The sequence below is a fragment of the Lutra lutra genome, chromosome 5 (assembly GCF_902655055.1).
Source record: "Lutra lutra chromosome 5, mLutLut1.2, whole genome shotgun sequence".
Lineage (NCBI taxonomy): Eukaryota > Metazoa > Chordata > Mammalia > Carnivora > Mustelidae > Lutra > Lutra lutra.
The window spans coordinates 115,770,695-115,795,759 of NC_062282.1; the positions used below are offsets into that span (position 1 = coordinate 115,770,695).

The window sequence follows — 25,065 nt, forward strand, 5'->3', positions numbered from 1 at the left end:
TAACTCACTGAGCCACCCAGGCACCCCCAAAGTAACAATCTTTTGAGTCTTCACTATTCAATATGTACTTTCTCAGATTTGCTTGATATTGCATTTTCACTTAATATATTTCTTCCCCAAACATCTAGTTTTTCAATGTGTTGCCCCCGTAACTATAGACTATCTAAGATTATTAGCTTCCAGAGGTCTGGCATCAAACACCAACTCGCGTGAAATTACCCATGAATGCCATGCTAGATTAAGCATAAATGTTTAATAAATGTTTTTGCTGTTGAGCTTCTGAATTCCAGATTTTATCTTTAAAGGTCCGATCCTTTACACCTTGAGACAGTCTACAAGTCACTGTAAGGAAAGAGGATAATCTAGTAGTTATGAGTAGGCTCTGCAGTCAGAAAGCTTAGCGTCAAATTCTAAATCCAATTCCTGTTACCTGGAACAAGTAACCTAAACCCTCTAAACTTTTTTTTTTTTTAAGACTTTATTTGAGGGGCGCCTGGGTGGCTCAGTGGGTTAAGCCGCTGCCTTCGGCTCAGGTCGTGATCCCAGGTCCTGGGTTCGAGCCCCGCATCGGGCTTTCTGCTCAGCAGGGAGCCTGCTTCCTCCTCTCTCTCTGCCTGCCTCTCTGCCTACTTGTGATTTCTCTCTGTCAAATAAATAAATAAAATCTTTTTAAAAAAAAGACTTTATTTATTTGACAGAGAGAGGGAGATAGTAAGAGAAGGAACACAAGCAATGGAGTGGGAGAAGCAGGCTTCCCAGTAGACCCTAGGATCATGACCTAAGCTGAAGGCAGATGCTTAATGACAGAGCCACCCAGGTGCCCTAAGCTTTTGGTTTTCTTGTGTGTAAAAAAAAATCAATCCAACAGTATTCATCCCCAGAAGGTGTGTAAGATTAAAATTTATAATATATGTATATATCTGTGTGTGTACCTGGAAAACAGCAACATTTAATGTTACTAAATTTTTAAAAAGACATTTCCTTTATAAAACTTAGCTACACAGCATACAATATTCATGTGAAAAGAAATATTGCTATACTTTCATCTAAATGCAAAGGAAAACAGGTAGAAAAAATCTTCTCTAAAGTAACAATGGTAACTATTCTCAGAGATCAGGTAACCCTATCTCCTTTGCCTAGGAGAGTTCTGAACACTTGTTGTCCCAACATTAATAGTAGTCTCCTCCAGACAGGAATCCATCAAAATCCCTGAGAACACAGGCAGCAACCTCTTCGACCTCAGCTGCAGCAATTTCTTCCTAGAACATCACCAAAGGCAAGGGGAAGCAAGGGCAAAAATGAACTATTGGGACTTCATCAAGAGCAAAAGCTCTTGCACAGCAAAGAAACAGTCAACAAAACCAAAAGACAACTGATAGAATGGGAGAAGATATTTGCAAATGACATATCAGATAATGGGTTAGTATCCAAAATCTATAAAGAACTTACCCAACTCAACACCCAAAGAACAAATAATCTAATCAAGAAATGAGCAGAGGACATGAACAGACACTTCTGCAAAGAAGATATCCAGATGGTCAATAGACACATGAAAAAGTGCTCCACATCACTTGGCATCAGAGAAATACAAAACCACAGTGAGATACCACCTCACACCAGTCAGAATGGCTAAAATAACTCAGGAAACGATAGGTGTTGGCAAGGATGCAAAGAAAGGGGAACCCTCCTATTATTGGTGGGAATGCAAGCTGGCGCAGCCACTCTGAAAAACAGTATGAAGGTTCCTCAGAAAGTTTAAAATAGAGCTACTCTACAACCCAGCAATCACACTACTGGGTATTTACCCTGAAGATACAAATGTGATTCGAAGGGGCACGTGCACCTGAATTTTTATAGCAGCAATGTCCACAATAGCCAAACTGTGGAAAGAGCCTAGATGTTCATCAACAGATGAATGGATAAAGAAGATGCGGTATATATATCTATATATATCTATATCTATCTCTCTCTCTATATATAATAGAATACTATGCAGCCATCAAAAAAAAACCACACAATAAAATCTTTAAAAAAAAAAAAGGGGGGGGGCGCCTGGGTGGCTCAGTGGGTTAAGCCGCTGCCTACGGCTCAGGTCATGATCTCAGGGTCCTGGGATCGAGTCCCGCATCGGGCTCTCTGCTCAGCAGGGAGCCTGCTTCCCTCTCTCTCTCTCTCTGCCTGCCTCTCTGTCTACTTGTGATCTCTCTCTGTCAAATAAATAAAATCTTTAAAAAAAAAAAACACAAAAAACTGAAATCTTTCCATTCGCAACAATGTGGATGGAACTAGAGGGTATTATGCTGAGCAAAATAAATCAGAGAACAATTATCATATGATCTCTCTAATATGAGGAATTTGAGAGGCAGGGCGGGGTTCATGGGGGGTATGAATCAAGAAGGGACGGGAAGAGAGACAAACCATAAGAGACTCTGAATCTCAGGAAACAAACTGAGGGTTACTGGGGGGTAGAGGTGGGAGGGGGAGGGAGGGTGGCTGGGTGATGGACATTGGGAAGAGCATGTACTATGGTGAGTGCTGTGAAATGTGTAACTCTGGATTCACACACCTGTACCCCTAAAGCAAATAATACACTATATGTTAATTAAAAAAAATTGAAAGTCTTCTACAATGGGCACATAGGTTCTTTAGAGAGTAGGCTTTGTTGGCTTTTAACAAAGGAAAAGATCTTAGCTGACAAATCCCAAACTATCAAAGCTTACCAGGACACCAGAACAGTAATAAACTAGGCAAGTTAAGCAAAAACAAGTATTTTCTTACATCACGAAATGCCATTGCATGAAATGTGACTATAAGGATAAATAAGATTAATACCCACCTCCACTGCCCTGTTAAAGCAAATTCACTCTTTTCTTAATGCCACCCCTCCTGGCTATTTCTACCGGCTTTTCAACTCTACAGATACTGATTATTTACACTGAAAAAAATTATTCATACCCTTCTGCAGGCAAAAGCTTCCACAATATGAAGAAATGAGCTGAGCACTCTTTCCTTGGCCCACAGTAAGAAGAAAAGAAACAAAATTGCTGGTACCCCAAAGTATTTATATGAAGAATAAAAAGAAGTTATCACTGTGACAAAAGTAGCTTGGATTATTTATTCCAATAAAGTGGCAGAAGACGAGCAAGCCTAGATTTTTTTTAATTTAATTTTATTTTTTTTCAGTGTTCCAAAATTCATTGTTTATGCACCACACCCAGTGCTCCATGCAATACGTGCCCTCCATAATACCACCACCAGGCTCACCCAACCCCCAGTCCCCCACCCCTCAAAATCCTCAGTTTGCTCCTCAGACTAGATTTATTTTTATGTTTTATTCTTCACTTTCTTTATTCTTTAATTTCCTGGAAATAACGTATTTTGTGATTAAGACATAGAAGCCAATTCAACAGTAAGGGTGATAAAATTTTTTTAATTTCAAAGAATATATGTTGCCCTGGATATTGTTACTATTGTGAGCACTGATTTCATATTCAAAATTAAATTTTAGTATAATGAGCAATTAACTTACTTTCTAGTTAACTATTTGGAATGTCACCACTGTTATTCCCTATTGACTTGTTAAATTTCTAGTAACTCTTTATGTAATACTCTAGAAGCTTATTTCAAGTGCCTCAAATTATTACTGTACTTTAAATTTAAAATAAGAAATCTTAAGAAAGATCACTGAAATAGACAACTTTCTTCCAGAGAGCCATCACGAGGAACCAGATTATTGGTGAAGGATCAGTATAGGTACCAATTTTCTATAATCCATCTCACAAAACCACTTATCTCCCCACTAACATACATATCTATAAGGCAGAAGAGCCCACCAAATACCTGGAAAAGTTGGTCTCTACTGTTTCCTGGTAAATCACAGAATGTTCCTTTATACAAGTAGAACAATCTTACATGATTTCTGTGGCTTAGTTTTCTATTTTCATCATTGTGATGTTTAATTGAGAGATTATTTTTAACAGATCCAAAATTTCAAAATTTAAATCTTTAACTTTCTCAAGAAATCAGATGATTCAAACTGTACTCAATTAGTTTGAGAGGGAAATATCCAGATTTAACTGTTGTAACTTATGTTAAGACACCAGAAATGCTAGAGAATATAATATAGGAGAATAAATGGGTCTTTACACACACCACTTTTTCCTTCCAAACTGAAGGCATGACTCTTAAAAAAGGAATTATGCCTGTGAATCATCGTCTTGTACTGAAACATAAAATGTCAAACTTGTAAGGGAAAAATGTGCTATTCTATTGCTATTTGTATTTTAATTTTTGTTTCTGAAACTAGTACTACAAAGAGAAAAGATTTAAGAAAGATACAATTGTGTATTTACAGATATTTGGAATTAGAGAACAGAAAATTTACCATATTTAAAAATACTACTAAAATAAACATTTTATTAATGAAAGTCTATAACATGTACATCAAAAGTAGTCACTTTATGATGACGCATAAAAACTTACAGAGAATGTGTACCACATGATTTAATTTTTCAAACTTTATATATATATATAAAAGCTATATTATAAATACAAAGCTAAACTATTAGAGTGCTAACACTACTGCTCATACAAAGAAACATAACAATAGGAAAATATGAATACATAAGACACTGAGTTTTGGTCCCTTTGGAAAAAAAGAACTAAGTTTTTTTGTTGTTGTTTTTTTTTTTTAACATGGCTCCAGGCACAAAAATAGAATATAAGATGATAACAGCAACATTCTTAGTGTTTATCCTTGTAATTCTTTAAATGTCACCAGTCATAATAGCAATGAACTCCTCTTGATTTACTGTGGTAAGAAAGAAAATGTAAGTCAGAAATGAACATTTTTTCTCAGAACAATATTAGTATTTTTATATCAAGTATCTTTAAATTTTATATCACACAAAATTATTAATAAACCAAGGCATACTTTTTTGGTATGTTTTTCTTTTACTTTTTTGATATGAAGTTGATCATGTTTATTAAGTAGAACCTCGTGAATACAAAAATATATAACATGTGATAAACAATATAAATTTGTATTCTATAATATTAATTACTGAAAAAACATTATTAAAGTTACAAACAAAAATGTTCGTCATAACCATAATATTTATATACACTTGCACAAATAGTTTTAAAGCTTGATATTTTTAATTTCTTAAATGGTTAAATCCGCTTTGTAATCTTTATCCTACTAATTCATTTAGTAAACTCTTCCTTTATAAATAAGCTTATTAAATCTATCATGCAAGTATATTAGAATTCTAAAGGAAAATATGTGAGAATTCTTTAAAAAGTCAAATTGTTGTTTTTTGAACTTTTATATATTTAAAAGCCTACTAAAGAAAAAAACAAAAACAAAAAGTTGAAACCAGGTCACCAAACCTCAAAAATGTCTAGAGAAATAATAATTTTTAAAGATACAAATTTGGGATGCCTGGGTGGCTCAGTTGGTTAAGCGGCTGCCTTCGGCTCAGGTCATGATCCCAGCGTCCTGGGATCGAGTCCCACATCGGGCTCCTTGCTCATCAGGGAGCCTGCTTCTCCCTCTGCCTCTGCCTGCCATTCTGTCTGCCTGTGCTTGCTCTCTCTCCCTCTCTCTCTCTGACAAATAAATAAAAATAAAATCTTTAAAAAAAAAAGATACAAATTTAATCTCAATTAGCAAGGTAATACAGCGATTATATGTAAATGTAGAAAGAATTACTCATAAAGACAAATTGTTAGTTCACCAAAACAATAAATAAAATTCAGTACGAACTTCCAGTTTATAAATCCAATTTTAAGAAAGCAACCTAGAAATAGGTTCATCTTATTAAATATAATTTTTAAAATAAATATATACACATACACATAAATTCTCAACAGAAATGTTCAGAAAAGAATACTTCGTCTTTAAACAGGTGACTTTATGGGCTCCAAAATTTAACGCATAACTTAACAAAGCACAAGTTATGAATGATCATTTTGATAATGAAAGTGAGAACACTATAATGAAGAGAAAAGAGACCTGGATTCCAGTCACTGCTCTGGGACAGAACAGTTCTGTGTCTCAGTTTCTTCATCTGAAAATACTGAACTACGATACCATCTTTTACATGTTTCTACTGGGTAATAAACAGACACTAAGGTTCCTATTCTATAGTATCTTGATACTTAAGTGAAGGTATTAGGTGATATTATAAAATTATTTTTAGTTTTCTTAGCAGTAACAATAGTATCACAATTATGAAAGATAATATCCTTATTCTTAGCAGATGCATGCTAAAATGTTAGGGAGGTCAAGTTCATGATATATTTTTCAAACAATCTAGAATAAAAATATATACTACAGACAAAGCAAATACAGTAAAATGTTAATTACTGAATTTAGGTAGAAGGTATAAAGGTGTTCATTGTACTGAACTAACATTTTCCTCTATGTTTGAGAAGATTCATAAAGAAAAGTTAGACAAAAATTACCCAATTAAAAAACGTGGAGATAAAATATGTACATCAGGAATGAAAAAAGTATACTGGTTTCAGAAACCACACACACAAAAGAAGTTTCAATAAATTATGTAAGTTATGTTTCATATGAAACAGAGAATAAAACAAAATATTATCTATTATTAAAGCAAAACCCAGGGCGCTTGGTTGGTTGAGCGACTGTGTTCGGCTCAGATCATGATCCTGGACTTCCAGGATTGAGTCCAACATCGGGCTCCCAGCTCCTTGGGAAGTCTGCTTCTCCCTCTGACCTTCTCCTCTCTCATGTTCTCTCTCACTCATTCTCTCTCAAATAAATAAATAAAATCTTAAAGAAAAAATTAAAAAACTCTTAAAAAAAACCGCAAAACCCAGATCTCTGTGTTGAAAAACATTCCATCTTAATGGGAAAAATCCTTACTTCTGAGAAAAATTTAGGTAAGAATAAATCTTGACTTGGGCTTTGAAATAAAAACATATGATCGGGTTTAACAAGAGGTGGGAAAGAAAGCTAAGGTGGGAGACCATCAGCAATATAGTTTTTAAAAAAAGAGAAGAAAATATTGTGAAATTAAGCTCTAAGGAGTTAAAAAGAATGAGATGTCCAGAACTGATAATGAACCATGAATCCATGCATTTCATATTAAATATCTACAAGACACTATGACAGAGTAAAACAGAATATATAACCTATATTACTCAAATGATCTTACAAATTATAGTAGTGATCTTTAATTTTTTCACTTAAAAACATGTTTCAACATGTTATGAAAGCTATAAACCCTTTCTCTCCCAGTTTAAAAAAGAAAATATATATCTATACACAAAGAAGTTTGAACAATTTCATCATTATACGCTTTCACATTTAAGAACCTGTGACTTAGTCAATCTAGACTGAGGTATCTAGACCAAAATAAGAAATAAGAGTATGTTAAGAAAAACCACCTTAGAATAATCTGAGTATAAATTATTTTAATAGCGTAACAGAGCTAGATCAAATTACTCAAAATCTGAAAAATATGATTTGTATGATTTGTTCCTTAAAGACCTAGAACTTTTTTCTCTCACTATAAAATTACAACAAATTTCAAAATTAATTTTCATATAAGGTTTTAAAATCACAAGTGTTAATTTTTGTTGTATTTATGTATGAACACTTTAAAGTATTATACCATTTAAATATATTTTAAACTATTCCATAATTTCCATAGCCTAAAACAGAATACTTACATCCAAAAAAGTGGAAAGCTGAAGGGAAGAAAGAGGCTAAGCAAAGTAAATTAGCTCCTCTAGTACGAGTGAGCCTTTCAGAAAATTAAGAAAATCTGTATGCCTCTGTACATTTCCTTCTCTATCAATAATATCTTCTATCAAGTTCCTTTATCTAATAAATCTAGCATAATGCCTACCTTTAAATAGGCACCTGATAAAATATTTATTGAATCAAATACAACACTTCATTTTCCTCTACTCTGCCTTTTTAACCAAATTTTCATAAATCAATCATTTCATAGGGTAAATTCTATTACATGTCTTTTAAATATAGAATTTAGAGAAATGAGGCACCTGGGTGGTTCAGTTGGTTAAGCGTCTGCCTTTGGCTCAAGTCCTATATCTCAGGGTCCTGGGATCAAGTCCTGAGTCAGGCTCCTGCTCAGTGCAGGGGGTTGGGGCTAGTCTGCTTCTTCCTCTTCTTCTGTCCCTCCCCACCACTCATGCACATGTGCACGCTCACTCTTTCTCAAACAAATAAAATTAAGGAAAAAATAAGAATTTAGAGAAATTAGGTAAATTAAGTACCTTAAAGACCATCTGGCTTTGGAGGGAAAAAAAAACAAATTTTAGCATCTGAAGTGACAGTTGACTATTTTATTGAATACTGAGTATTGAATATTTCATATTATAACAGCATGTAACTTTCAGAACTCCATAAACATAGAAACCTAATTAATATTTTACTTTTTAGCCTAAAAGGCAATACAGTGGTGTGGATAAAAGCAAGGACAGGTTATTAATCTCTGAGCTTTAGTTTCCTCACCTATAGATACATCTATCCTGTGCATTAATAGATAGTACTGTACTTAAATATACAATATGCTAAGCACAGAATCTTAACATATTAACTACTAAATAAGTGTTAATATTCATTATTTAAAGATAGTCCCCTTAGGGTTTTTATTTTTTTTAAAGTTTTATTTGCTTAAGAGAGGGAGTACGCGTGCATGCGTGGGCATGCAGAGGTGGTGGGGTGCAGAGGGAGAGGGAAAAGGAGACTCCCAGGGAGCTTGACACAGGGCTCAAGTCCAGGACCCTGGGATCATGACCTGAGCTAAACACAGATGCTTAACTGACTGAGCCACCCAGGTGCCCCTCCCCAACCTTTTTTAAAGATTTTATTTACACTTCGGGTTTTTAAATGTTGCTTTTATTTTTCTTTTTTTTTCTTTTTTTTTTTTTTGCTTTTATTTTTCTAAAAAGATTTACTGTGTTTTATATATCTTGGGAGTAATAATGGGGAAGGGATTCTTTCTGTATCATTACCACAGCTTTAGTTATATTTTGCATTATATCTTTTTTTTCTGGAATTCCTCCTTTACAATATTTATTATTCTATGTACACAATTAAAAAAATTTTTTTCATTGCTCCTAAATACTAAAGTGTGAAAAATTCATAAAGACAGCAGAATTACTGAAGTGCACAAAAAAGACTGCAAGCACTATGATCTTTACTAGTTTAACACATACAAAGAAAACAGGTTATATCTAAACAAAACTACAGCCCAAAGAATCCAAATTAACAAGTTATTATAAAATCTAATTTGTACTTTCTCAAAAACGGACAGTTTTTCATACAGCTACAGAGACCCATATAAGTTAAGGCAGTACTCAAAGCCAGACTAATGGATTATAGTTCTCATTGTTTCTGAACATGAAAATGCCTTTCAACAATAATTTCCTGGACTTGCCATAATAAAAGTCATATTTAGCATGCCTTGTTTGAAACACAGATAATATCAAATAGCTACTATGAATTCTGAATAATAAGTATTTTTATAAATCGCAAGCGCATTTACAGTTTATGTATGCATGTGCAATACTATTATTCATATAGTCTACAGACAATATTTGATGCATACACTCAGACTGCATGCAATACTTCAGAAGGCCCCACCCCAGAAACTCACATTCCAGATTGGAAACTAGATTAGATGAATTTAATATAAGAATATCCCCTTCCCCCCGCAAAAAAGACAAATCTTAAAAATAAAAGACTATGCATCACTGTATTTTATTTTTAATCAATCACTTGGAAAAAAGAAAAAATGTTATTTGCCTATTAGTCATTTGAATAAATGACGGTAAGGATGCCCAAGCAACAGTTATGTGGAGACTTAAAGCACGTACTTAGAACCACAGAAATGTTTTAAGGATGCACTAAAATCTTCAAGCAATGGAGCACAGGCATGAACTCTAAGATTCAAAAGCAGCAAACACAGCAGACTAAAAGGGATGCAAGAAATGGACACATTTTCTTTTTTCTTTTTTTTAAGATTTTTTATTTATTTATTTGACAGAGATCACAAGTAGACGGAGAGGAAGGCAGAGAGAGAGAGAGAGAGGGAAGCAGGCTTCCCGCCGAGCAGAGAGCCCGACGCGGGACTCGATCCCAGGACCCTGAGATCATGACCCGAGCCGAAGGCAGCGGCTTAACCCACTGAGCCACCCAGGCGCCCCAAAATGGACACATTTTCTAGGCGAAAGTTTCACATCAAGTTTGAATTTAAGAGGCAGCTTCCTAATTATTATTTTCTTCTAGTGTCAAATGAAGCTAATAACCAAAATCTAGCTTGCATGTGCATAGTAGAGGAAAAGAAAATAACTATCTTTTGATACATGTAGTAACCATTACTAAAGACTTATGAAATAGACATGCCAAGATTCTCTGTGCCACTGAAGATAGTACCCTTACAGAACAGGGTTGCTTTAAAGCTAGTTTAGGGTAACAGCTGGGGAAGACAGAAAAATTTTTAAAACATGAAGGCAGTGGATACTAAATCCAAATATTAGTGTGAGAGCTCAAGAAATCATTTAAATTTCCTCAAGTATTAATAATCTTTATTTTAAAACATAAATAAATCTATCAATATCCTTCAAAGACCTAGTATTAAAGTTTCATAATGCTCAAATAATATTTACAGAAGTATAAAGTATAATAATGTACAGTTCTAAAGGACAATCTACAAACCTGAACTAATAGCTGGTTGCTACTGTCTTGCCTCCTTATTAAAGCATGCCACTATTTCTAATATTTCCAGTAATATATGTATTATGTATATATGTATAGTTGATACTGTATCAATATATATCTACTGTTAACACACACTCCCGCTTAGGGCTCAAGTCAATAAACATCAGAGCACTCATTATGTTCAAGAAAATGTGCAGGGGAGGGGTGCCTGGGTGGCTCAGGTGGTTAAGCATCTGCCTTGGGCTCAGGTCATGATCTCCAGGTCCAGGGACTGAGTCCCGCATTAGGCTCCTGCCTCAGCAGGGAGTCTGCTTCTCCCTCTGTCTCCCCCACTTCTTGGGTTCTCTCTGTCTCTCTCTCCCTCAAATGAGTAGAATCTTTAAAAATAAAATTAAATTGAAATTAAAAAAAATTTTTTTAAATGCAGGGGAATATAAAGATGAGTAAAGATACAAAAAAAGGACAACAAGCTTCCATTTAATGTTAGGGACCTTCAAATATCTTCCTTAAAACCACCCTGGAAGGTATCACCCTTCCCATTTTAATAAATGGGAAACCAAGACTCAGTGAACATTGAAAACTTGCACAACATTACAGAGCAACTAAGTAAATGGTAGAGATCCAATTCAAGTCTAGAGCTGTAGGACTACAAAGCCTTAGGCTTTCACACTATGATTCCATATTGCTCTTAAGGGACTTACAATATACTAGAAAGATACACATGTATGTAGCTAACAGAAGGCATTGTATAAAACTGTCAAAATACTTTGTTCCTCTAAATAAAAGTCTCATAATTCATCAGAGAACACTAGAGAAGGGTTTTGAGAAATAGATGAAGTTTAAAATGTACTAGAGAGGGGCACCTGGGTGGCTCAATTGGATAAGCATCTGCCTTCAGCTCAGGTCATGATCCTGTGGTCCTAGGGTCGAGCCCCACAATAGGTTCCCTGCTCAGCAAGGGAATCTGTGTTTCCCTTTCTCTCTGCCCCTCTCCCTGCTCTTGCTCCCATTGTCTGTAAATAAAATCTTTAAAAAAAAAAAAAAAAGACTGTACCAGAAAGACAGACATATTAGCAGACAAAACCTGGTAATTAGAACATTCTAGGATTAAGGAATGGCATGATGAAAAAGACACAGCATAAAAAAAGTGTTTCCAGGATAGAGTATGTTTGGACAAGGTATGTATGTATTGGGGGTGAAGGTTAAAGCAGAAAAGTGGAAGACCATAGTGGGAAATAAAACTAGATAGGGCAGAATGTATCCTAAAAAGCTTCAAAATTTACTCTGTAGGCACCGAGGAATCATTCAGTATTTGAAGAGGGGAATGACATCATCAAACCTGTACTTTAGGAAAAGAAAGTTATCAATATGTTAGAGGGTGGAGGGTCATAGGCATAGAGGGCAATTAGGAAGCTAAAGAGACCACATCTGCCTTCTTCATTGTGTAGCCCCAGTTAGCACACAAGACACGGTATCCAGCAGGCATTCAAGGAAGTAATGAGGCTATGATAACATTAATACAAAGAAATTAGGGCCTGAACTAGGGCAGCAGCAGTAAATAAAGATATAAAAAAAGATTCAAAACTTTCAAAGGGTAGAACCAATAGAACTTATAGTTTAGGAGTACTTGCAGGTTAAGGAAGAAACCATTAAAAGCAGATATTTTACTGAGTAGCTGAAATTTGGAGATGCTTCATCCACAAAGAAAAGTAAAATAAATTCTTGGAAGTATGGGACCTCATATTACAAACAGTATAGTGGGGTTTTAAAAGGTCTGCATCATTCTGAATTAAATGATGTGAAATGTTTACACAAAAAGCCCATTACAGGATGAACAATAATTATATCAAACAGAGACAGTCTGTAATGGGTCTTGAAAATCATTTGCTTTTAGAAAAATTTACTATATGTATACATTAGGAATAATACCTGGAATATGTGTTTTACTTAAAACTTACTTTCTCCATCACCATCTTTATCAAATTCTTCTATCATAGCCCGAAGTTCTTCATCACTCATGTTTTCACCCAATTCTCTGGCAACACGTCGCAAATTCCTCAAGCTTATTTTACCTGAATCATCATCATCAAATAGTTTAAATGCCTTTAATATTTCTTCATGTGGATCTCTTTCCAATATCCAGTCTGTCACTACAGTTAAGAGAAATTTTAAAAATTTTAAAAACACTTTATAATCACAAATGCATTCATCTGTGAAATCAACCAAGTGTTAGATGAGAATTAAAGTTGTGAATTGTTCAACATTTAGTTTGTAATAAACTGCCAAATCAGAGCCCCAAAACCCAAAAAGATAAACCTGACATTGGAAAACTCAAATCCATATTTTAAAATTTAATCTACGTTATCAACAACTTATCCTATTATAAGAGTAAGCAAAATTATCTCACAAAGAGGCAAAATAAAAAGGATTATGTACCATATTTATTTAAGGTCTACAATATTTATTTATTTAAGGTCTATGATTATCAAGAATTGTAGTAGGCTCCACTGACAGCAAGCACAGAAGTCTAGGAGTTTGTAACTTATAGAGATGATATACCAACAAAACAATTAAGACTAATTAGATAAAAGATGTCTGATGTCTAAACTTAATAATAACATTACTGTTCCTCAAATTAAATCCAATTTAAAGACAAAAAAATCATGACAAATTAATAAAATGCAGGGCCATCATTGATAAAGACACATTGTCAGACAGAAGAAAATTCCGCTGATATCTTCATGATTTGAGGAAACTCTGGGTTTTCCAAAAATGAAAAGCAGTTACCAAAAGGACTGAAAATGATTACAGTTAAGCTTCCATACCACCACCCCCCCAAAAAAAAGAAAAAGGAAAGGTCTGAAAGATCTCTCTAAAGTCATGCCCATTTTGTTCAGCAAGATAATAACTCTCAGACAACTAAAATTAAAAGTGATAAATACCAGACCTCAATAGTAATAATACATTTTAATAGGCTAAATGTAATAACATAGTAAACAGTATTTTCAATATTTGCAGTCTTTATTCAATAGCCACAATAACACAATTAAAGTAAAAATCTGTGGTATAAATGTTTTTAAGTTACTAGATCAAATTCTGGAAATATCTAAGTAAACATCTTTGAAGTAATTCCACATGCTAGTCTACCACTACAACAAAAATTATTTAGGACTTTCACTGTGCCATTAAAAATAACTCAGTCCTGTTGAGGTTTACAGAATCATTAAAAACTTGCGCAAATGTTTATAGACGGGAAGTACTAGAATATTTAATGCACCCAAAAAAAAAAAAAAAAAAAAAATTCAAGCCCACAAAAAATTATTATTGTTTTGCTGCAATGTCATCATGTTTGGTTTGAGTAAGCTTTTAGGATAAGCATCTACGTTAAATCATCCACCTACATATTTAGTAGTTTTCTATTATCCATTAATTGTACCCAAAAAGTCTTTCAAGTAACTAATTGAACTATATTACTATAAGTATGCAAATCACCAAAGCTCATAAATATTCAATCAAAAAGGAGTTGGCATATATACAGCCATAACACCAAAATAAAATACCATGCTTAACTCTATGGCTCATACTCAACTTATTTTGAATTTAGTCCCAACAAAAAAGCAGGACAAGGAAAAAAAAAGTGTTAAGAAATTTTCTTCACCAATTAAATAATTTACATGACAGGTGAACCAAAAAAGCAGCTTGCTGAAAGTATTAATGTACTTAAAGAAGCAACAGGGTGATGTGGGGAACAGATGGGGCTCCAAGATGTATAAATTCTTATCCCACTAGTGCTTTAATTGTGTTAGTTACTTCAGACTTATGTGTATATATAATCTTTTATCAATACTTTGCCTTAGAATACAACTTTTCTTGGGAATTATAAATACCCACCATTCTGGACAACTAAAACATAATAACTTTATGGTAACTCTCTTCCATGCCTTCATGTTCTATTCCTATTCCACTGAGTAGAATTTAATTATAAGGAATACACTTTTTTTCCAATGAAAATAAGTCAACTAACATACAATTAAGGTGGGTTCAATCTAATTCACAAATTTCTGTCCATGAAATCTACTTTCAAAAAATTATACTACCAGAAATATATTTCCTCAAAATAGTTAGACCTCATACATTATAAAACTCAGTGAAGGGGCGCCTGGGTGGCTCAGTTGGTTAAGCGGCTGCCTTCAGCTCAGATCATGATCCCAGGGTTCTGGGATCGAGCCCCACATTGGGCTCCCTGCTCAGCGGAGAACCTGTTTCTCCCTCTCCCTCTGCCTGCCTCTCTGCCTACTTATACTCTGTGTCAAAACAAAACAAAACAAAACCCACAAACAAAAAACCTTTAAAAAAAATCATTAAAAACACAGCACATTAAAAAAAAACCACATTAAAATTTATCAAAAAATCGTTAAAAGTACTGCTAGAAAAACACTTTCAACTATATTTCTCATTGTCTTTTGGGGGTCTTTACCCAAAAATACAAGTTACTTTAAACTCAACATTTTAGAACCCAAACTCCTCCTACTATCACCAAGATAACTGTTGATGCCCCACCTCAAAATAGAGAATAGCACCATTCACAGATAATCTCCCATATTTGAAGTCTGAATATTTTGAATCCCATAAACCTAACCTGTGATTATGAGGATACATTTTTTACTCTTACTCTTTACTCTTTTCATTCTTACACCCTCAGCATAATATAAGTATGTTATTTTCCTGTCTGCAGTCTCTCTTCCCTCCAACCCATCTTTAAAACTCTTAATAGAGTTACCTTTCTAAAACACATCATCTTCTCTTCCTCAGAAACTGAAAATGATCATCTGCTGACTAAAGTCCAAGCACTACACATGACTAAACAAGACTTTATTTATTTGGCCCAATTCTATCCTTCCATTTCCCTAACCTCGGCAACAGGAGACTACCTGAAGTTTCCCATACTATACTTCTACCATACCACTCTTTGTTGATGCTATTTTCTCTGCCTACAATGTCTTTTGCTACTCGTTCCCACAGACTTCTCCTTAGGATGAAATTCTATTCAATCCCCAAAGGTCTAAATTAAAACTCGCCTCTGCAAAGTCTTCTTCAATTGCTCTAGACCTGGAATTGACAATTCTCTTTGTTTTTGTTAAGTGCCAGATAGTAAATATTTCTGGCTTTGTGGAAAGTATAAGATCTCTGACTAAACTACTTACTCTGCCATGACAGCACAAAAGCAGCATAAAAGATGAGGTAGTATGGAAGCAAGAGCTGAATTTGGCCTAAGGACTGAAGTTTGACAACTCCTGCTCTAAACAAAATTAAAACTTACCACAGAACACTACAGCTTGTTATTACCTACATTTAAATGGTAAGCTCCTTGAAAGAACCTTTTAGTAACTTCTAATTCCCCTCCCTCAACCCAGTAAAGTACCTAATGCCAAAAAATTCAGCAAATGTTTGTTAAATAAGCAAAGCAAAAACAGTAATACAATATTCTATTCTAAACAGGCAATGGAATAATTAGTTTGTGTCCCCCCAAAAATGAGTACAAATACTTGACTTATCTTGGTCTTACTTTAAAGGAGCAATTCCTAAAACACCTTTGATACTACTCACTAACCTCAAGCAGCCTAGATTCTTAACTTACATGAAACATACTTTAATATTTTTTTCTAACATTGGGAAAATTCTGGTTAATGTTAGACTTAATCCAGAAACATCTGTAGAACAATATCCTTCAATAGTATTAGACAATACAGAAAACTAAGACTCAAAATCTCTGGTTTGGAGTTATTTATTCCAAAGGATAAAATACACAATCATCTGTGCTCAGTTATTATTGAAAAATAATTAACAAATGGAAAGAATACATAGTTCTTGACTATTATTTCTAAACAGTAATAAATTTTTATCTGACTACTCAGATTTTCAATAGGTAGTATGAGGATAGCTAAAATATGTGCTAAGCTGCTCAAAAGTTCTATCTTTGAAAGTCAGAGCACAGTTTAGTCCTAGTCATTTATTCTGGAAAGATCCCAGTATCAGTGCTCTGTTTATAATACAGAAAAGATAGAGGATCAGGAAAAGGTGAAAATGGCATGGGACTCTGGCTTCAACTGCTAATAAAATCGCAATTTCTTTTTTTTTCTTTTTTTAAAAGATTTAATTATTTATTTGAGAAAGAGAGAGAATGAGAGAGAGCAAGCATGAAAGGAGGAAGGTCAGAGGGAGAAGCAGATCCCCCGCTGAGCAGGAAGCCCGAGATGGGACTCGATCCCAGGACTCCAGAATCATGAGCTGAGTTGAAGGCAGTTGCTCGACCAACTGAGCCACCAGACACCCTAAAATCACAATTTCAAAAACTATATTTACTTAAGATGATATAATGCCTAAAATAGCCCACAACTATGAAAAGAAAATAATCAGAAAAAGATAAATACATGAGTACCATACTTTTTACGTTCCAGTGATGCATACACAATCATTACTAGGCACTAAAAGTGAAACAAAGACAATTTTTAAAAGTAGTAATAACAAATACCTAACAGTACTTTCTATAGCTAGGTCCCTTTCTATAAGCACTTTACTTATTAACTTATTTACTCCTCCCAAGAACCCACCAGATAGTATAACTATCCCCATTTTATAGCTGCAAATGAGACACAGACAACTACAATGACCAAGTTAAACAGCTAATAAGTGGCAAAACCAAGATATGAACCCAGGCAATCTGCTTCCAAAATGTCCATGCTAAACTACTACATTGTACCAAATGTGCCTGAATTGTAGCTCTTTCCTAACAGTATCATTGCCACTATATCCTAATACCCATTTCTATAAATCAACAATCTAAGTAAGAACTTGGACTAAGATCATAAACTAGAGAAGAGTTTCAATACTGAAAGACTAAAGGAATAAAGAAGGCTCCCTCCCTCCGCTCAAGTAAATAAATCTACAGATTAGAAGAAAACAACATAATATACTCCCCAAAGGGATGAGCTGCCTTTTTTTTTTTTAATTTATTTGACACAGAGAGAGAGAGGTCACAAGGAGGCAGAGCAGGCAGAGAGAGAGAGGGGGAAACAGGCTCCCTGCCAAGCAAAGAGCCCGATGTGGGGCTTGATCCCATGACCCTGAGATCATGACCTGAGCACAAGGCAGAGGCTTAACCCACTGAGCCACCCAGGTGCCCCAATGAGCTGCCTTTCTAAACAGTTATTCCTAGTTGACAATGTGGGGATCTTCTGTGTCATGCTTTCTTTCTCTTTTAGATTTATCCTTTAACTTCCTTCTTCCTCACCTTGATTTTGAATTTTCAGATTATTTAATGATATGAATCTCTTCCAAAATGCCATTTCTTTTTGCTTTCTATATTACTTCTTTCTGAATATTTACACAAAGTTTTGTATGTGTAACTGGATTTGTTCCTACATTTTTAAAATATCTAAATATAACTCTATGATATGCTTATATCATGACCTATATAAAGTGGTATTACTGCTTTAGAAAATTTAATTTAAAAAACCCTGAATATATGTACATTCCATGTATAATATTCTAAGGACTATATTTAATTCATAATAGCAAAGTCTTTGCCTTCCAGAATCTTCTATTCTAAAAAAGCCTGATATATGCTTTAACTATTTCACTAAAATCAACTATATGAAAATTCAATCATATTAAACTCATGACACAGTATGCTTACTTAGTTGTTCTAAAATGTCTTCTCCTGCTTGAGTTTGCCAAATGCCTCCTTTACTATAATCCCCTCTGCCCTCAAATTTAAACAGATGACTTTATTCACTAAGATCAAGTCATACAGAATACAAGGGGCTACAGAATATGTAGCCCCTTGTAAACTTTGTCAACCTGATGGCATGCACTTCACCTACAGCCAAAGATACCAAATGCTACAGGTTTTCTCTTCTCCCACTCTGCCAACAAAAATCATAAATCAGAATGGTCTTAGGAAATATTTTCCAAACAAAAGGATACTGAATTTTCTGTTTTACTCTTAGAAAATAATTTTTGATCACCCTTTTAGTTTTATCACATAATATAAACACACAATACTTAGGAAGATTTCTTTCCACCAAAAGCTATACAATAGTTCCTTGATTAGAATCTTCAGGATATTAAACTGATAAGAACAGATACTACACTTGATCTTAGCCAAAAGGCCGAGAAGTGATAGAATCTTCAGGATAAAAGACAAAATGATAACTACCATAACGAAACTGTAAATCTTATTTTTTCTTCTTTAAAGTAAGAAGAGTGCTCCCAAACCCCCATACAATAACTACATTATATAGCAATGTTCAATAACAAAATTCCATAACCCAGAAAATCAAAAAAATACTAATATTAATGGATAATTTCCTAACAAGTGCTAATTACAAAGACTATTAAAATACACACCAACTTCATTAAAATCTTCAAAGTTGATTTTCCCTGTGGCTTCTCTGTCATAATCTTTAAGAATCTTCAGTACATCAGCTTTTTTTACATCAAACCCCAAGGCTCTCATTGCCACCTTTTGGAATAAAAGGGAAAAGCAAATTATAAAGCACTCTTTCAAAAGAAGTGACTTCCAATTCTTAAATAAGTTTTTACAACTTAGGGATGTCAGCACATTAATAAAACATTTAATTTTTTTGCATGTTTTAGGTCTCTAAAAAAATCAAAGTGATAGTTTTTCTCCATTACTGAAGTTAAAACAACAATTTTTTCATTTATATATCCTTTTTTTATAGGACAAGCCAAATGTTTATAAAATATACTATACAATGGACTGACTTACTATACAGATCATTTTAACAAGTTATTTATTCTCAAATGAGTAACAACCAAAATGAAAAAAAGGCATAGCATAAGTATTAAAAATTTATACAAGAAGAGACAAAAAAATTAAAATAAGAGTTATCCTGAGACTCTACATGATTAGTTATTCAGTATAAATAGTCCAGGCCCCTGAGTTTAAAGAGAGAGTAGATCTTGTTACTATTAACAAGAAAGGAGAGACATGATACTGATTAAAGAAGTCTTACTTGGAAAGGTTCCATTTGTTCTCTGATGAATGGATGAAATAAAGTAGAAGAGCACTGAGAAAAGGATGACTGGCTATAAAACAGACACCATAATACACAGGCTTGAGGACAGTGAATAGAGCAGCTTACCTTACCTGAACAGGAAGAGCTCAGGTGTAAATAAGCGATTAGCAAATGAGAAAAGTAGACAGTAGTAAAAGTGAGGGGAGCAGTCAATAAAAACCAAAGGAATCTGAACTTTATGCAGTGCACAATGAGGAGCCACTAAAGGTTTACGAACAATGAACAATATGAGGAAATAATCTTAGAAAGATGAATCTAATGGCAGTTTACAGAGTGAACGAGAAATGGAGGAACCATTTAGGAAGATCCTGGTATGAAATAAGATCCCAAACCAAGATATTAACAATAGTTAACAAATGGAAGAGACATTATAAAAGAACTGATCAAAGCTGGGATGAAAAAAACAAAACAAAACTGTGGAAAAAGAGAGCTAAAGAGCTACCAAAATGTTGCCTTTCTCATGCTGAGTGTGAGATCTGTACTACGCTAAACAAACTCTTGCATCTTTATAAATAATTCTAGGCCCTAAGGTTGACATTGTCCCCTATTAGCATGTGTCAACATCAGACATCACTTACACTGTTTGCAGCAGTGAAAGTATATAAAAAATGTATTATTAACATGTTCAAATTAAAAGACAAATAACACTCACAATGTGAGAGAAGAATGAGTCACCAAAAAAAACAAAAAAAAAAACAGTGAGAAGTGTTTAAATCCTATGGTATGAATTATTTTTATTATGTGAATGAAAAATAAGGCCCTCCATAGTAGTGTATTTTTATATTTAAAATACTACTTACTTTACAATGTGAAAAGTCTAAAAAGATGTTAGGATTTTATTATACTAAATAGTAAATTTTTATTTTTTAATTTTAATTTTTTTATTTTACTATAATTTTATTACAGCATTTAACTGTGAACATCTAAAATGGTTTCATATGTCCACAACCAGTTTAAATACTTTAGTCCAAAATGCAAATCATTTTAACAGAAAAATATACATTTTGAAGTATATACTATTACCTTTAATTCATGATAATCTATTGCTTCATCTTTGTCTGTGTCAAACAGTTCAAAAGCATCTTTAATTTCTTGTTTCTGTTCTTCAGAGAGTTCTCTTCTTTTTTTCCTCTTTGTTTTGTCTACTACAAGCTCATTTCTATGAAAAGAAAAAAGTCTATTCAGTCTACTTTAATCCAATTCTCCTATGCATCTGGATGATTAAAATAAAATTCCAAAACACAACAAAAAAATTAACCAATGAATAATTTTTTAAATTTCTACAAAGGAAGTATTTGGGAGAAAAATGAAGAAATTTTCTTTACATGAGTCAAAGCCTTGATTACCCCACAGTCTAGCGGCTATAAATTTGCACTTCCAAAACTGAAAAGTGTTACAGGTTATTATAAGAAATGAGGACCTAACTTTCTCTCCTTCTGGCTTCATACTTATTCTCAATGATATTAATGTGGAAGAAATAAGAACTGTGAATAAAAAACATTACTCTCATGACAGAAATCCCAACAAAAAAACAAAACACTCATATTTACTAGTCACATTACTCTACCACATAGTGTTAAAAAAAAAAAGGAAAATTCATAATTGATGATCACTATATATTTGGTTTACTTTTGATAGCATTTATAAGTTATCAAAATTACTACCAAAAGGGCATATAATTTAACAATTTACAAAGTTTTTGGCATTGTAGGTTAAGTGATTTAGATTACACATTTCTAATGGCCTTTATTTACAATTTCTTCCACTGATACTAACAAATCAACCAAAATACTTAAGTCTAAATATGCCATAAAAATCAAATGCCAAAAAAAAAGTATATTTGGGCTAATTTTCTATAATATAAAGTGAAGAATCAATGGTTTTGTAAATCTCACTTGTAAATTTAGACTTAGTTTCTCATAAACCCTGGAATATTTTTTTTAAAGGAAATTTTATTTAAAAAGTCAGAAACGGGGCGCCTGGGTGGCTCAGTGGGTTAAAGCCTCTGCCTTCATCTGGGGTCCTGATCTAGAGTCCTGGGATTGCGCCCCACATAGGGCTCTCTGCTCCACAGGGAGCCTGCTTCTTCCTCTCTCTCTGCCTGCCTCTCTGCTTACTTGTGATCTCTGTCAAATAAATAAATAAAATCTTTAGGGAAAAAAAAAATTAAAAATTAAAAAAATAAAAAGCCAGAAATGTCTTAAAAGATACTAATCTTAGTGTTTCAAAATTTCAAATGCGGCTGCAACATCCATATGAGAACACGTTTTCAAACCAAACAATATCATAAAACTTTAAAATGTAAAACTTGGTTGATTTTAATAAAACGTTATCTATTTGCTTGTGTTTTGCTCTCTAAAAATCTACAACAAAAGGCAAGAGATGAGTAGAAAGTGATCAGAAGAGGTATAATAAATAAAGCTGAGGAAAATCTTTTTTCACAAGACACCGGACTTCACACAAGCTTGGTTATTCCCGGGGTCATTTTCTCTGGACGGCCAAGTCCACCACAGACCTACAACTGCTTCCAGTCAAGGCTACCACCATAATCTCTCAGCCAAACGAGGCACCTATTTGGAGACGCGTAACTACCTGTTTTTAAGGTAAAACGTCTACATGGCGCTGGGGTCAGAGGGTGGAAGAGAATGAAAGGTAAAGAAACTCAAAAAATTTGAAAACCCCAAGAGAGAGATTACCAGTTAAAGTCATTTAAGTAGGTCTCCAGTTATACCTTCAAACAGAGACCCAAGATAAGAGCAAGGAACGGGTTTATGTTATGTCCAAAATTTATAGTTTCATGATGGCATCACCGGAGCTGAGGTGGGGCCGCAGACCAAGAAGGCGGAGCTGAACCAAAGGACGGATGCTCCCTGGCCTGATTTCTCGCAGAAACACCGCGAGAAGAAACATCGCGATATTTCACTCTCCTCGCAACTAAAACCACCCACCTTTTTGGTGGTGCAAAGGCCAAAGCGCTGATAGACGTTAACTAGCTCAACAAAAATGCACGGGACTCATCACCTGCGAGACACCAGGGCCCCCAGGGTGAGGGGTCCGGGCCCGGGAAGGTTGGCGGAGGTTCCTCTTCCACGTCCCAACCTGCACCCCCTTCCTCGCCTCGGCCCCAACTACCTCCCTTCCACACACACCCGCCCTGGGGCCCGCTGCGGGGTGTGGAGAGCATTGCGGCCTCCTCATTACCGACCTCAGAGCTAAACTCATTTTCTCTTCGGACAGAGACGTTCCTCTCAAGAACGATCTTAACGCCCTACCCAAGGCAGCACAACTTCCACAAGCCGTTCAACAGACAACCACGACCTCAGCGGCCTCAAGGACCTCCCACAAGGTAGACACTTCTGGGCCGGATTGGTTGACATTGCTGACGTCCTGCCCATTGAGGAGGAAGCGTCACGATTCCTCTGCTCTCATTAGGCATATTTCGCGTCAATCAAACAAACGGCCCTTCCCTCGCCCCCTGCGGCCCCTCCTCCCCCCCTTTGGATTGGCCTGTTGCGGTTTCCCCGAATCCTTTGCGGAGCCGGGGTTTTGGTCTTTGCGTGGTGCGTTGGGCTAGTGGACGGGTGAACCTCGCCTCACGCTAGGGCCGTCTTGTATCTTGTGACGAGTGACCGGCGGCAAGACGTACAGCTCCAAGAGGAAGGAAGGGGAAGAAGCATGGCCGCGGGGTTAGCCTCCTCAACTAGGAAGAGGGAATAGCTGGGGAATGAGTCCTAACAAATTTGGCTTCGCTGTATTCTAAAATCTTGGATGGTCTGAGTACATGGGGAGTTTGTTTAAAAACGCAGATTTAAATGTATCTTTCTCCCGCTTCTTTTTTTCCTTACAAACTATCCAAGTGATTCCAAGGCAGGTGCTGTAGATTACATTTGTATCATTCGTGGGTTGGATTATGAGGCTATTACAGTGAAGCTGTACTTAACCGTCCCTTAGCTCCCCTCTTCCTCTTCGAATGGGTTTGTTCTCATACGTCCTTTATTTTCCAGTGTTATAAGCTGCTTATGCACATTATGTTATCTGAAGTTGCAGACTAAGTTCTTGAAGCTCATTTGGGTAATCAGTTTTCTTGAGGTGCAGGATACGCTGTTCTTAGTGCCTAATACAATGCCTGATGCATAGGTGCTCAATAAGTATTTGTTGCATTGAATGGAATCTTGCCGTGAAAACCCACAAAGCACTGAACTAAGCTGTAAACCTTTAGAGGAATAAAATAGCCTGAATGTGGGGGTCAGGCAGGGGAAGGGGGAAGATCAAGAAACCCTATGGTATATGTATAAAGGAAATGTATACACACACACACACACACACACACACAGGTTTAAAGAAGGGAAAGCACACAATAGGACAGAAGAAAATCTTGAAGGATTTGGCCTATAAGTTAGGCCTAGAGGATGAGCTAAAAAAAGTTCAACGATAGCCCCCCAAAAAACAAAATTAGAAAACTTCCCTTTTAAAGTACTTTTTAAGATAAACTTAGAGTCCAAAAAAAAAAAAAAAAAAAGGAAATATTGCTGCTAATAAGGTTTTTTTGTAGTTTAAAAGGGAGGTTGGGAGGTTGGGATGCCTGGCTGAGTCAGTCTGTAGAGCAGGCAACTCTTGATCTCTGGGTTGTGAGTTCAAGACCCACACTGGGTGTAGAACTTACTTTTTAAAAATTACCCCCAAAAAAGTAATAATAAAAGGGAGCTTTACAAATTATTAAAATACTTCATATAACTTCATGCTGCCAATAAATATTAATATCAAAATGGTATAGTCACTTTTTAAAAGATTTTATTTATTTATTTATTTGACAGACAGAGACCACAAGCAGGGGTGGGGGGAGCAGGCTCCCTGCTGAGCGGAGAGCCAGATGCAGGGCTGGATCCCAGGACCCCAGGATCATGACCTGAGCTGAAGGCAGAGGCTTTAACCCACTGAGCCACCCAGGTCCCCCATATAGTCACTTTCTAAGGAAAACAGATGACTGAAAAAAGAAAATTGAATTAGGTTGATAACTAGAGATAGGACTGAATTATAGTGTGATGCCATAATTCCATGCCATAAAATAAGAAGGCATCCAGCCCACTCAGTTATGGGTGAGTTAAAAATTTGTGAGGAGCAGACAACTCTTGACTTGGGATCGTGGGTTCAAGTCCCATGTTGGCTGTAGAGATTACTAAAAGAAAAAAACTTTGAATTCATAAAAATTCCTGAGGAGCTAATTCTTATGCTTTAAACTCA

General features: G+C 35.2%; 2 protein-coding genes and 1 pseudogene across 2 annotated transcripts in view; 1 reads left to right on the forward strand and 2 right to left on the reverse strand.

The window, feature by feature from the left end:
* Positions 1–3,113: 3,113 nt before the first annotated feature.
* Positions 3,114–23,181, reverse strand: CETN3 (centrin 3). The gene is made up of 5 exons (XM_047730893.1): positions 23,030–23,181; positions 20,848–20,983; positions 19,133–19,247; positions 12,682–12,873; positions 3,114–4,810 (listed from the first exon to the last, which is right to left on the reverse strand). Exons 1-5 carry the CDS (start codon positions 23,044–23,046, stop codon positions 4,767–4,769), a joined length of 504 nt encoding a protein of 167 aa, XP_047586849.1. The 5' UTR covers positions 23,047–23,181; the 3' UTR covers positions 3,114–4,766.
* Positions 18,792–18,906, reverse strand: LOC125101489 (uncharacterized; annotated as a pseudogene).
* The window catches only part of POLR3G (RNA polymerase III subunit G), a 104,844-nt gene continuing 102,846 nt past the window's right edge, over positions 23,068–25,065 (forward strand). Inside the window, exon 1 of the mRNA XM_047730889.1 lies at positions 23,068–23,170. The gene's annotated coding sequence lies outside the window, so the exon portion shown is untranslated. The remainder of the gene's footprint in view (positions 23,171–25,065) is intronic.